Raw genomic sequence first — 14,135 nt, forward strand, 5'->3', positions numbered from 1 at the left:
TTCCTTTTGTCCAGGTGGGAAAGGGCAGTGTGGAGTGCAATAGAGATTGCATCATCTGTTGGGGCGGTATGCAAATTGGAGTGGGTCTAGGGTTTCTGGGATCATGGTGTTGATGTGAGCCATGACCAGCCTTTCAAAGCACTTCCTGGCTACAGATGTGAGTGCTATGGGTCGGAAGTCATTTATGCAGGTTAACTTAGTGTTCTTTGGCACAGGCACTATGGTGGTCTGCTTAAAACATGTTGGTATTACAGACTCGGACAGGGAGAGGTTGAACATGTCAATGAAGACACTTGCCAGTTGGTCAGCGCATGCTCAGAGTACACGTCCTGTTCGCAGCATATGTCCTGGTAATCCGTCTATCCCTGCGGCCTTGTGAATGTTGACCTGTCTAAAGGTCTTACTCACATCGGCTGCGGAGAGCATGATCACACAATCTTCCGGTAGAGCTGGTGCCTCGAAGCGAGCATAGAAGTGATTTAGCTCGTCTGGTAGGCTCGTGTCACAGGGCAGCTCTCGGCTGTGCGTTCCTTTGTAGTCTGTAAAGCTTTGCAAGCCCTGCCGCGTCCAACGAGCGTCAGAGCTGTTGTAGTACGACTCGATTTTGGTCCTTTATTGACGCTTTGCCTGTTTGATGGTTCGTCGGAGAGGGCTTAGCAGGATTTCTTAGAAGCTCCCGGGTTAGAGTCCCACTCCTTGAACGTGGCAGCTCTAGCCTTTAGTTCAGTGCAGATGCTGCCTGTAATCCATGGCTTCTGGTTGGGGTATGTACGTATGGTCACTGTGGGGACGACATCATCGATGCACTTATTGATGAAGCCAATGATAAATGTGACATACTCCTCAAAGACATTGGAGGACATATTCCAGTCTGTGCTAGCTAAACAGTCCTGTAGCTTCGCATCTGCTTCATCTGACCACTTTTTTATTGATCTAGTCACTGATGCTTCCTGCTTTAGTTTTTGTTTGTGAGCAGGAATCAGGAGGATGGAATTATGGTCAGATGTGTCAAATGGAGGGAGAGCTTTGTATTTGTCTCTGTGTGTGGAGTATAGGTGGTCCAGAGTTATTTTTCCTCTGGTGGCACATTTAACATGCTGATAGAAATTTGGTAAAACTAATTTAAGTTTCCCTACATTAAAGTCCCCGGCTACTAGGAGTGCCGCCTCTGGGTGACCATTTTTCTTGTTTGCTTATGGCGGAATACAGCTCATTCAATGCTATCTTAGTGCCAACCTCTGACTGAGGTGGTATGTAAACAGCTACGAAGAATACAGATGAGAACTCTCTCGGTAGGTAGTGTGGTCTACAGCTTATCATAATATACTCTACCTCGGGCGAGCAATAGCTCGAGACTTCCTTAGATATAGTGCACCAGCTGTTATTTACAAAAATACATAGTCCGCCGCCCCTTGTCTTACCAGACGCCGCTGTCTACCCTGCCAGTACATCGTATAACCAGCCAGCTGTATGTTGATATTGTCATCATTCAGCCACGACTCCATGAAGCATAACATGTTAGTGTTTAATGTCCCGTTGGTAGTTTAATCATCCCAGTAACTCGTCGATTTTATTGTCCAAAGATTGCAGAATTGAGGGGAGTGGGGGTTTATTCGATCGCCTCCTACTCCTCAGAAGGCAGCCTGCTCTCCGGCCCCTCCTTCTCCGCCTCCTCTTCACGCAGATCACTGGGGTCGGGGCCTGTTCCCGAGGGAGGCGTATATCCTTGGGCTCGTCACTGTCGTGGAAGAAGAAAAAGCATTCTGCCAGTCCGCGATGAGTAATCGCAGTCCCGATGTTTTAGAAGTTATTTTCGATCATAAGAGATGCTAGCGGCAACATTATGTACAAAATAAGTAAAAAAATAAGTTACAAACAACGCAGACAAAAAAACACATCAGTTGGGGGCACGTAAAACATCTGCCTTCTGGTCAGGCGTCATCATACAGTTCTGCGGTAATTTTCACACCCCCTCACAGGTCTGCTGTAACTTTCACACCTTCACATAGTTCTGTTTTTACTTTCATATCTTCACAGACTTCTGCTGTCATCTTCACACACAATTCTGCTGTATACTTCAGACCTTCACACAGATCTGCTGCCACCTTCACACAGATCTGCTGCCACCTTCACACAGATCTGCTGCCACCTTCACACAGATCTGCTGCCACCTTCACACAGATCTGCTGCCACCTTCACACAGATCTGCTGCCACCTTCACACAGATCTGCTGCCACCTTCACACAGATCTGCTGCCACCTTCACACAGATCTGCTGCCCCCTTCACACAGATCTGCTGCCACTTTCACACAGATCTGCTGCCACCTTCACACAGATCTGCTGCCACCTTCACACAGATCTGCTGCCACCTTCACACAGATCTTCTGCCACCTTCACACAGATCTGCTGCCACCTTCACACAGATCTGCTGCCACTTTCACACAGTTATGCTGTCACCTTCACACCTTCCTACAGTTCTACTTCACATGTTCACACAGTTCTGTCTACACATTCACACAGTTCTGCAGTCAACTTCTGCTAAGGCAGCAGCAGCTACTTTTACTGGGGTCCAGCAACATTAAGGCAGTTATATACAATAAAAAAGATTACATGACATTACATTTCATAACACTGTCTGTAGCTTATGCCTACCCATGAACTGTAACACAGTACAATCTTTGAAATTGTTGCATGTAGAGGCTTCTCTGCCTGATACCAAGCATGGATGATGTTTAATTTATTAACTATTCACCATAGAATGACGATGACATGTGTTTGCTCCAAAGCATGCAGTGGAGAGGAATATTGCTGTTGACATTCTGTTGTGCATTACGTTTTACACATACATCCAAAAAGATGGCGGTGCAGATGGAAACATAACAGTGGGAACTCCAAAAACCATTTCATATGCGAATGACGCATGATAATATTTCTATAGCAAAGGTGTCGCTCTCTCTCCCTTTTTCTCTCGCCCTCCCTCTCTCTCTCTCTCTCTCTCTCTCTCTCTCTCTCTCTCTCTCTCTCTCTCTCTCTCTCTCTCTCTACCCTTCTCTCTCTAGCTCCCTCCCTCCCACTCACACTCTCCCTCCCTCCACCTCTCTGTCTCTCTCTCTCCCCCTCCCTCTCTCTCCCTCACCCTTTTTTCTCTCACTCTCTGATAACATCATGGCGCAGTGGACTGGAGTAGAGTAGCCCTGAGGAGGTCATGTGACGTTGTCTCAGACTGATGCAGCACGTGTCACCACTCTGGGCGTTAGGCAGCCGTTTCCCGGGCAACAGAACAGAGTGTGGAACCCCACGGCCTCTTTTCACTTCCCATCAGCGTCTGTTCAGTGTGTGTGTGTGTGTGTGTGTGTGTGTGTGTGTGTGTGTGTGTGTGTGTGTGTGTGTGTACTGAGAGTCAATGGCATTACAGAGCAAGGTAGAACAGAGCACTGAGTCCTCTCTCTCTGCTATGTCTCACTAGCAGGAGGAAATGTGATTATTTACCCAGCAGGTCTTGCAGCTCAGAGCCAAATTGTGTTGTGTCCCCCGGTTAATCAGTGTTCTTTAATACCTAAAATAGATTCCCTGTCATTTCATATGAAACTCAGAGATGGTTTTATATTTGAGAGGGATCTGAAAAACAACAGGGACACAGAGCTGGTACATAATGTGACATATCACCCGTGTTTCACTGTGTAGCTTAATGTGACATATCACTGTGTAGCTTAATGTGACATATCACTGTGTAGCTTAATGTGACATATCACTGTGTAGCTTAATGTGACATATCACTGTGTTTCACTGTGTAGCTTAATGTGACATATCACTGTGTAGCTTAATGTGACATATCACTGTGTAGCTTAATGTGACATATCACTGTGTAGCTTAATGTGACATATCACTGTGTTTCACTGTGTAGCTTAATGTGACATATCACTGTGTTTCACTGTGTAGCTTAATGTGACATATCACTGTGTAGCTTAATGTGACATATCACTGTGTTTCACTATGTAGCTTAATGTGACATATCACTGTGTAGCTTAATGTGACATATCACTGTGTTTCACTGTGTAGCTTAATGTGACATATCACTGTGTAGCTTAATGTGACATATCACTGTGTTTCACGGTGTAACATAATGTGACATTTAGTTTTAACCCTGGAACCACATGGAATTAATGCGTCAAAAATAATATGGCTTTCATTCATAATACTGCAAATTCCAAAAAGAAACTATGAGATCAGGTTGGTTTAACATGATGTGACATATCACTGTGTTTCAGCATGTAATATGACCGTGTTCCACTTTGTAACATGATGTGAATCAGATGATGGATTGAACGATTACCTGAATGCAATGGGAAGGCCTGAGGGTACCTTGGTGAATGTTGCTCTTAGTGTACCAGTGTTTTAAGGGCGACCCACTAGACTACAGGTTCTTTGCACGTGTCTTTGAACACACTATTGAAGGCAGTACCGAGCAATACGTCATGGGGCAACCCAGAGATCTATTCCGCAGTTGCCAACATATGGAGTCTGACAGAAGTTATAGAGGCCTCCAATTAGGGCTGAAGATTCCGAATCCCTACAAGCCTTTGCAGTTTTTCTCACTGGATGCCTCAACACTATGAATAAGCTTCAACATGTGACCGAACGGCTCGATTCGGTCTTATGTATTTTTTGTACTTTTCTTCATGTTGGATAAAAGTAGACTCAGAGCTAGAAAATAGTATATCATATACTGCAGTTGAGGAACAATTGGAAAGTCATTCTGCTTTGAAAGTTGATCAACTTGTAATCCTACTTTTGAGAAAATGTTCCTTGAATAATTTGGTACACCTAGTGGAGAGCTCTTCTTTGTCTACAATTACTCAGTATCGTTCACACCCTCTTAAGGATTCACAGGAGGCCTTTGCTAAACAGAGTGAGTACAGTAGTGTACTAAATAACCAAAGATTTCAACACTAAAGGCTAGTTTATGCTACGTCCATTGAGATGCCTGTATACAGTTGTTGAGGTGACATCATTAACATTCTATTGTTGTCCGACATCAAACTTGTCGTTATGAAAAATCAAAAAACACAAAAACGACAAAAACGACATCAGCAGCCTGGTGGTACAAAATGGCATAACTGGTGTATTTTAACACCAATAAACCTATCTGTTTAAAAATGTATTTAATATATGTCAATCTAGCAAACCAGCAATTAAAAGCAACTTTCTAAACAAAGTTTTGTTTCATTTCTAGCGTGTAAGCTAGCTAATGCTAAATTAGCTGGCTAGCTAGTTCAAATAATGACCATATCATATACAGTTGACGTCGGAAGTTTACAAACACTTAGGTTGGAGTCATTAAAACTCGTTTTTCAATCACTCCATACATCCTCTGTATAACAGGACATCTCTCTATCCTCCTCAAAACATAATATGTCTCTATGCTCTCTATTACATAACACATCTCTATCCTCTCTATAACATCTCTCTATGCTCTCTATAACATCTCTCTATAACATCTCTCTATGCTCTCTATAACATAACATCTCTCTATCCTCTCTATTACATAACATCACTCTATCCTCTCTATTACATAACATCTCTCTATGCTCTCTATTACATAACATCTCTCTATAACATCTCTCTATCCTCTCTATAATATAACATCTCTCTATCCTCTCTATTACATAACATCTCTCTATCCTCTCTATTACATAACATCTCTCTATCCTCTCTAACACATAACATCTCTCTATAACATCTCTCTATCCTCTCTATTACATAACATCTCTCTATAACATCTCTCTATCCTCTCTATAATATAACATCTCTCTATAACATCTCTCTATCCTCTCTATAACATCTCTCTATCCTCTCTATTACATAACATCTCTCTATCCTCTCTATAACATCTCTCTATCCTCTCTATAACATCTCTCTATCCTCTCTATAACATCACTCTATCCTCTCTATTACATAACATCTCTCTATCCTCTCTATTACATAACATCTCTCTATAACATCTCTCTATCCTCTCTATAACATCTCTCTATCCTCTCTATTACATAACATCTCTCTATCCTCTCTATAACATCTCTCTATCCTCTCTATAACATCTCTCTATCCTCTCTATAACATAACATCTCTCTATCCTCTCTATTACATAACATCTCTCTATAACATCTCTCTATCCTCTCTATAATATAACATCTTTCTATTACATCTCTCTATCCTCTCTATAACATCTCTCTATCCTCTCTATAATATAACATCTTTCTATTACATCTCTCTATCCTCTCTATAACATCTCTCTATCCTCTCTATAACATCTCTCTATCCTCTCTATAATATAACATCTCTCTATAACATCTCTCTATCCTCTCTATAACATCTCTCTATCCTCTCTATAATATAACATCTCTCTATCCTCTCTATAACATCTCTCTATCCTCTCTAACACACAACATCTCTCTATCCTCTCTATTACATAACATCTCTCTATCCTCTCTAACACATAACACATCTCTCTATCCTCTCTATTACATAACACATCTGTATCCTCTCTATTACATAACATGTCTCTATCCTCTCTATAACATAACACATATCTATCCTCTCTATAACATAACATCTCTCTATCCTCTCTATTACATAACACATCTCTATCCTCTCTAACACATAACACATCTCTCTATCCTCTCTATTACATAACATCTCTCTATAACATCTCTCTATCCTCTCTATAATATAACATCTCTCTATCCTCTCTATAATATAACATCTCTCTATCCTCTCTATAACATCTCTCTATCCTTAACGTCCCTCTTAGAGCTAGCAGGGTGCTGTTGATTCCCGGGGAATAGAGTGGTAGCTGTGTGTTGAAATAGTAGCACCATCTGACTATCAAGCTTCAAACACTGATTTCAACATGGGGAAAGGAAATAGGATGTATGCATGTAATAGAATATCATTGTCAATGCTCAGTGCTCACACACCTCAGATGCATCTTGTGCAGTCATATTTTACTGTTGTCCAACCTAATCCTAAATCAATCCAACCTGATCCTGCAGCTCACCAATGAGAACTGAGATTACATTTCAGACATTTAACAGACGCTCTAATTCAGAGCAAACTTACATTAAGACAGTTATGACAACAAACCCAACTCCAACATCAATCTGAGGGCGTATTCTGATCCATGCGGTTATCCCTATGCCCTAAGCAGGTTCCTACTGCCCTACTGGAATCCACCCTGACTGTTCTCGTATAGCCAACAGGATGAGCTGATTTGTTGAGTCATGCCGTCCAGGTGTCCACTCACCACACATACTGCTGCTCGTCGATGACCAACAGTATCTTAAATCTCTTGGAGACAGGATCAGGCCCGGGTGCTGGGTTCTGATCCACCAAGCCAGCTGACACTGCTGTCTGTTTTACCACGTTAGTGATGGAACTCAGGGAGGTCAGAGAGCTGAAGAACCCAGAGCCTGAAGAGGGGGCCGGGGCTGGGGCAGCCTGGGCAGGCTGGGGCCCACACTCTGGAGCTGGGGGGGCAGCGTTGGGGGCTGGTGCTGGAACTTGTCCTGGGGATGTGGCTGGGACTCCTGAGGTGGCTGTAGAGGGGGGAGGCGGTGGAGGGTCAGATCTCTGGAGGTCTGTCATGTAGCCGTTAGGAAGATTAGCTATAAAGCTGCTGTCAGACAGCCGGCGACGCAGGAAATTCATGGTAGCGGTTGAGAGAGAGCTGACAGAGAGATTTGAGAGAGAGAGCTAGTCGGATGGAGAGAGCTTTGCGAGTGGAGAGCTATGTATGAGGGTTGTTGCTGCTAGAGGATCCCGGAGAGCTGGATGAGGCTCCTGCACGACGTGATGGTGTAGCAGAGGCTCTAGTCCAGTCTTCTAGCTCTCTACACCACAGAGAAGAGAAGCTTGTTTCCCCCTCCGAGCTTCACCAGCTTCTCCTATGGAGTGTTGTGGCGTGTTTATGTGTCAGCAGGGTGTGTATGTGGTGATGCTGTCCCTCGATAAGGTACTGGTGGTATCCCGCTACTCTGCCTGTCCCCATCGGCGACAGAAACCTGAATGCCTGCAAGAGATGATTTCACTCTGCCTCTCGTCCTCTTTCTGCTTCTCTCTCTCTCTCTGTAGCTCTGCTCTCTCCTCTGCCTCTGTCTCTCTCTGCCTCTCCTCCACCTCTCTCTCCTGCACCTCTCTCTCTCTCTCTCTCTCTCTCTCCTCCACCACCTATATCTCTCTCTCTTTCTCAATCTCTCTCCTCCACCTTTTTCTCCTCCACCACCTCTCTCTCTCTTTCTCAATCTCTCGCTCTCTCTCTCTATCTCTCCTCCTCCTCTCTATAGTATGTATGGTGGTTGGTTGTCCCCCTCCCCCTCTCTCTCAATTGTATTCAATTTTATCTCTCTCCCCCCTCTATCTCTCCTCCTCCTCTCTATAGTATGTATGGTGGTTGGCTGTCCCCCTCCCCCTCTCTCAATTCGTTTAAATTCTCCTTCTCTCTCTCTCTCTCTCTGCCGCTCTGTCTCTCTTCCTCTCTGTAATATGTATTCTGGTTTGCTGTCACCCTCCCCCTCTCCCTCATCATAGCTATGTGACGCAGCTCTGTGTACTGCAGCCTCTGAAGTGTTAGGGTTACAGGGAGGCAGGCTTAGTGTAGAGTAGTGTAGCTTCTGAAAGGGTTTCCAGTCAATGTGAATGTGTATAGAGAGGGAGGTGCGGTGTTGCTTACGCACAGAGACTCCACTCTACTCTGCTGTGACGGCTTCCCTCTCTGTCTCTCTCCCTATTCCTCCCCCTCTTCTTATTTTAGCCTCATAATAAACATGAAAGCCACTGGAAACAGTGGTAGGCTGATTTTTTTGGGGGGGAGGGATGGTTTGTCCTCGGGGTTTCGCCTGCCATTTCAGTTCTGTTATACTCACAGATATTATTTTAACAGTTTTAGAATCTTTAGAGTGTTTTCTATCTATCCAAATCTACCAATAATATGCATATCCTAGCTTCTGGGCCTGAGTAGCAGGCTGTTTACTTTTGGCACGCTTTTCATCCGGACGTCAAAATACTTCCCCCTAGCCCAAAGAGGTTAGGGGGTTGGGGTTAGGTTTTTGTTTAAGGAATCCACAAGGTCAATCTGATACCTTCAAGCTAATTCAGAGACCGGGGGAGGGTTGCGCTTTGCTTGCCGAATGGGGGAGTTAGGTTTAAGGGTTAGGTTTAGGGGTTAGGTTTAGGGGTTAGGGTTAGGGGGGTTAGGGTTAGGGGGGTTAGGGTTTGGGTTTAGGGTTGGGGGTAGGGGTCGGGTTTAGGGTTATGGTCAGGGGTTAGGGTTCTAGTTTTGATTCGGTTGATCCACTTCCATCTCTGACACGTGGAAGCCGAAGGGGGGAAAAGGGAATAGGTGCACTACACAGCATTGACACACGGGCCAGGGGGTTGGGTTTGGGGTTAGAGGGTTAGAGGGTTAGAGGGTTAGGGGTTGGGGTTGGGGTTAGGATCAGGGGTTAGGGTCAGGGGTTAGGTTCAGGGTTAGGGTTAGGGGTTAGGGTTAGGTTTATGATAAGTTCTGTTTTTTGAGGTTTTTCACCTTGCGTTTCACTGGCCTATTGTGATCTGTTATTGTTTCCAATCTGGGTTTATTGGGAGGGTTATGTGTGTGAAAATATGACATGTATGAATAGTTTACCTACACTTACATTTTGCCATTCAATCCAAGTGGAGCCAGAGATCTAAGGGTGGCTATGCACTTGGATTCTGCGGCCTTTCTCTGGGTTAGGGTTAGGCTTAGGGGTTAGGGTTAGGTTTAATAAATAACAGACGAATCTGATGTGCACTGGCACTGGCAAAACCTTTAAAATAAATGGTAAGACTTATGTATAAAAATACTTTAATGACAAAAAAATCAAATAAAAGAGGACCAGAATCATAATTTAAAATAAAGCTTGGGTTAAGAACCAGGGATTCAGTACTAAGAATTAGAGACCAGGGGCCAAGGTCAGAACGATGGTCTAGAGGTTAGGGTTAGGTATGAGGGTCTAGGGGTTAAGGTTAGATATGGGGGTCTAAGGGTTAAGGTTAGGGCAGGGAATTAGGGTTAGGATTTTGGAACTAGGGGTTAGGGTTAGGGTTAGGGTTGGGGTTAGTGTTAGGGTCAGGGTTGAATTAGGATTAGGTATGGGGTCTAGAGGTTAGGGTTAGGCATGAGGGTCTAGGAGTTGGGTGGGGGATTAGGGTTAGGATTTAGGAACTAGGGGTTAGGGTTGGGATGGGGGATTAGAAACCAGGGGTTAGGTATTCAGGTCTAGGGATTAAGGTTAGGTATAGGGACTAGGATTAGGATTTAGGAACCAGGGGTTAGGGTTAGGTATTCAGGTCTAGGGATTAAGTTTAGGTATAGGGACTAGGATTAGGATTTAGGAACCAGGGGTTAGGGTTAGGGATCAAAGGAAAGAAAAATCATCGAAAAGGGGAGGGCCAAAAAGGAGAACCGCCCAATAAATAAATAAATAAATAAATAAATAAAAAGTATGTATTAAGGACAATCATAAGTGCTATCAAACAAAGACAAATCCACAATGGACGAATCAACACTAAGTGTAAAAGTCAGTGCTTTCAACTCAAGATAAGTGCTGTAAAAGTATACAAAAAATAAATAAGGTAAAACCACGCCACACTAAGGAATAAAAAAATATATAATAAAAATAAGTGCCATCATATTCATGGTAAGTTTTTAAAAACCATATATATATATATATATATATATATATATATATATATATATATATATATATATATATATATATAATACATCCATAAATAAATAAATCATTAAATAAATGAACATTTATCATGAGCTGCTCTCCCACGGCCCCCCACCATCTCCCCCTTCCTTCCCCCTGAAAGAAGATAACCCATATCACTGCACCGGAGAGGACACCTCCCATCAGGCAAATAAACCAAGGTAAGTTTCATATTTTTCATTCAGGCCCTTAGGATCTATCGTTTGGAGGCGCCCAATCCAAGTTCTTTCCATCCCCTGTCGTTGTGTCCTGGACCAGCTCCCATTTGTCTACAGACCAAAAACACTCAAATTGTCCACTGCATGTAGGCCAAAATGTAAATACAATACAGTACTCTTTATTACCTTTAGCCATATGGTATAGATGTTGTTTGAGTCTGACCTGTAGTGCATTCTTTGTTTCTCGTATGTAATTCTTTTGGCACAATTTGCACTTAATTCCATAGATCAAGTTTACAGTGGACAATTCGATCCTCTGTCTTACGAGGAACCCCAGACCCGAGAAGGCATTAACAATATATTTGGGTCTCCCCAAATATTTATCCAATTTATTAGGTTCATCTTTCGTCTGGAAGGCAGAGTGGACTAACCTGTCCCCGAGGTTTTAATTTTTTCTATAGGCTGAGATTACTCTACAATCTAACAGCCCATCCACAGCTTGTTGAGCTTCCTGGAAGTTAGACCTCAAGGTCCTACTAAATCCACCCAAGCTCCCAGAGTATGTTGTAACAAATGGTATCAAATTGTGCGTTTCTGCTGTTTTATTGTAACCCCCGTCCCTGCCAAATAATTGGCCTACCTCTGCTTTTATCCCCCTAAGGAAGTGTTTGGAATATTCCCCGTGGCCCTAAAAAGAATGGTTGTGGTCTCCTGAGATTTAATTTTCCCTCTAAAGGTATGTTTTGGATGATAGGCTCTGCTACATAAGGCAAGTTATCTGTCTCCTTGAAGAAGACTTTAATGGCCAATGATTTTAGTTAACCCCTCAGAAAATACAAAGAGAACCTGAGTGTCCAAAAACTCTAGTTTTTCCCTTTGTATATTGTGGGATGTTGTAATGGCAGGATGATGTGTATTGAGGGTTTCTAAAAAAAACACTAAGTCCTTCATAGAACTCACCCAGATGCCAAAGATGTCATCCAAATACCTGAGATATAGAAAAGGAAGGATCTTACGCTTAAGAAACACTGTCTCTTCCCAAAAACACATATAAGTTGGCAAAGGCTGGAGCAAACTTCTTACCCATGGCAGTGCCATGGATGTGAAGATAAAACGTATTATTAAAATTGAAATCATTCCTTAAAAGACCCTAACCCTAACTCCGCTGGGGGTCAGGAAACCTGTCAAAGGCCTGTTTGACTGCCCGCAGTCCCAAAGAGGTTTCAATGTTTGTATATAATGAGTTAATATCTACTGAAAATAAGAACGCCCCTAGTGGTAATTTGAGACCTTTAAGTTTACCAACAAAATCATATGTGTCCTTAACATAAGAAGCTACTGGGATAGCGGATTGATAAAATAGTCAATATATTCAGGAATTCGATACGATTCCAATCCACAGTCACTAACAATTGGGCGGCAACTAGGGATCTGAAAGGGCACAGACCACTCTTCCAAAGGTTTATGAATTTTTGGGAGAAGATAGAATTGTCGCGGTCTTGGTACCTCAGGGCCCAACAGATAGGTATATTGCTTGGGAGTAATTAACTTTTTTTCAAGCAATTCCAACAATATCATCTTGATCATGTTTTGAGTCTCAGATTGAATAGAGTGATCTAATGCGACATAATTTTTCGCATTATTCAATTGCCTGTTAGCCTCCAATAAATACTGTACTCTGTCCATGATTACAATCTGTGATCCTTTGTCTGCAGGTTTTATAACTATACTCCGATTTGACCCCAACAATTTAATAGTGTCTAACTCCAATTGCGTGATATTCACCTTGGTTACCGGCCCAGGCCAGAACCGCCTAAATACATCAAGATCCTTCCTGATCAATGTTTGAATGGATGGAGATATCGATTGTACTCTAGGTTCCCAAACCGAGGGATCTGTAAACGGCACAAAAGGAATATCAGTTTCATAATTAAAATGATCCAACAATTTCAACCTCCTATGGTATAGGTGTAGGTCCCTACGAAGCTCCATCTGGTCTAGTATTCCTGGAGTGGGGATAAAAGACAATCCCCATTCCAATACATTTCTTTCCATCTCAGAGAGCCTATATGAGTGTGAGAGATTAGTGATATTTGAATGTGGAGCTGTATTAGAGCACTGTTCTCCCCTTACATGTTTAAATTATCCAGCCAAAAGTTTAAGATGATATTTCCTGTTTCAGATGTCCAGTGTACTGGGTCCCGTGGCAACCTAAGTTTACTGATCTCAGGTAAATAGTTGCATTGCTCCAGGATCTTTTGATTAAGTTGATCCAAGAGTAACTGTTGCTGTTTTTCCAGTCTGTCTGAGTAGTTAATAATGGGCACATAGAGTATGGCATTAGGAAATGTACTTTCTGCCACTTTCAACAGTTGTTGTAGTTGCTTCCAGGAGGTCAACGCCAGCTGTTTCAAAAGGCAGTTGTTTAAACCCCCCGATAACACCACCTTCTCCACTGTTGGGTGTTGTTCTAGTTTTTCTACTACCCCTTTTAAATGGTGAAATGTAGCACCAGGGAAGCTATCTGCTTGCACTCTGAGATCAGTAAACCCGGGTATCCGGGAAATGTTAGAGTCTCCAATTATGACAATTGGTTTTCTAATTGTAAGTTCCCAATCCAAAATTCTCCTGGTAGAATTTGGGTGCCTAACTGGTTCAAGGCAGGTGGATATAGGCCTCCTGACAGGTAAATGAATCACCGGAGTAGAAAGGGAAACCCCCAGGTAGGCCTCAGCTGGTACAAATCCCACTGTTTTACTCTGACCTGAACCAAGAGGGGAAGTCCCCGAAGGGAGTTGCAGCGGGGGAACCGGAGCAATGTGGGGCCCCCCTGGGGGCTCAGACAAGGACGCATTCAGGAATGGTTCCGTTTTGTCGTCACTTATCATCATCTGTTCATCCCCCTCTCGGGTCCCAAGGGCAGCCGCACACGGGTTCCGCTCCCCTCCAACTCCGGGTTCCTCCTGGCCAGAGTCAGATAAAGAGGTTATAGTATTACTACATTGTAGGACAACATTACTGTGTAAAGACCTCTTAGGACTATGAACAAGAGCAGGCCTCACCTGTGTTTGTTTCCAGATATCCACAACCCCTGACACCAACTCTGTGGTTAATGGATCTCCAGCAAGTGTTTGGGGTCTAGGGGAATGTGTTTCAGCCGTAACCGAAATAGTTTTCCCCTCCT

The 14,135-nt window shown here is 43.2% G+C and overlaps 1 protein-coding gene across 1 annotated transcript in view; it reads right to left on the bottom strand.

Moving 5' to 3' along the window:
* Positions 1 to 8,160, bottom strand: part of LOC115207248 (synapsin-2) — a 163,143-nt gene extending 154,983 nt beyond the window's left edge. The window contains exon 1 of the mRNA XM_029774222.1: positions 7,301 to 8,160. Within this exon, the coding sequence (XP_029630082.1) occupies positions 7,301 to 7,704 (404 nt within the window). The 5' untranslated portion in view covers positions 7,705 to 8,160. The remainder of the gene's footprint in view (positions 1 to 7,300) is intronic.
* Between the last annotated feature and the right edge of the window lie 5,975 nt (positions 8,161 to 14,135).

Source organism: Salmo trutta, chromosome 14, assembly GCF_901001165.1.
Source record: "Salmo trutta chromosome 14, fSalTru1.1, whole genome shotgun sequence".
Taxonomy (NCBI): Eukaryota; Metazoa; Chordata; class Actinopteri; order Salmoniformes; family Salmonidae; genus Salmo; species Salmo trutta.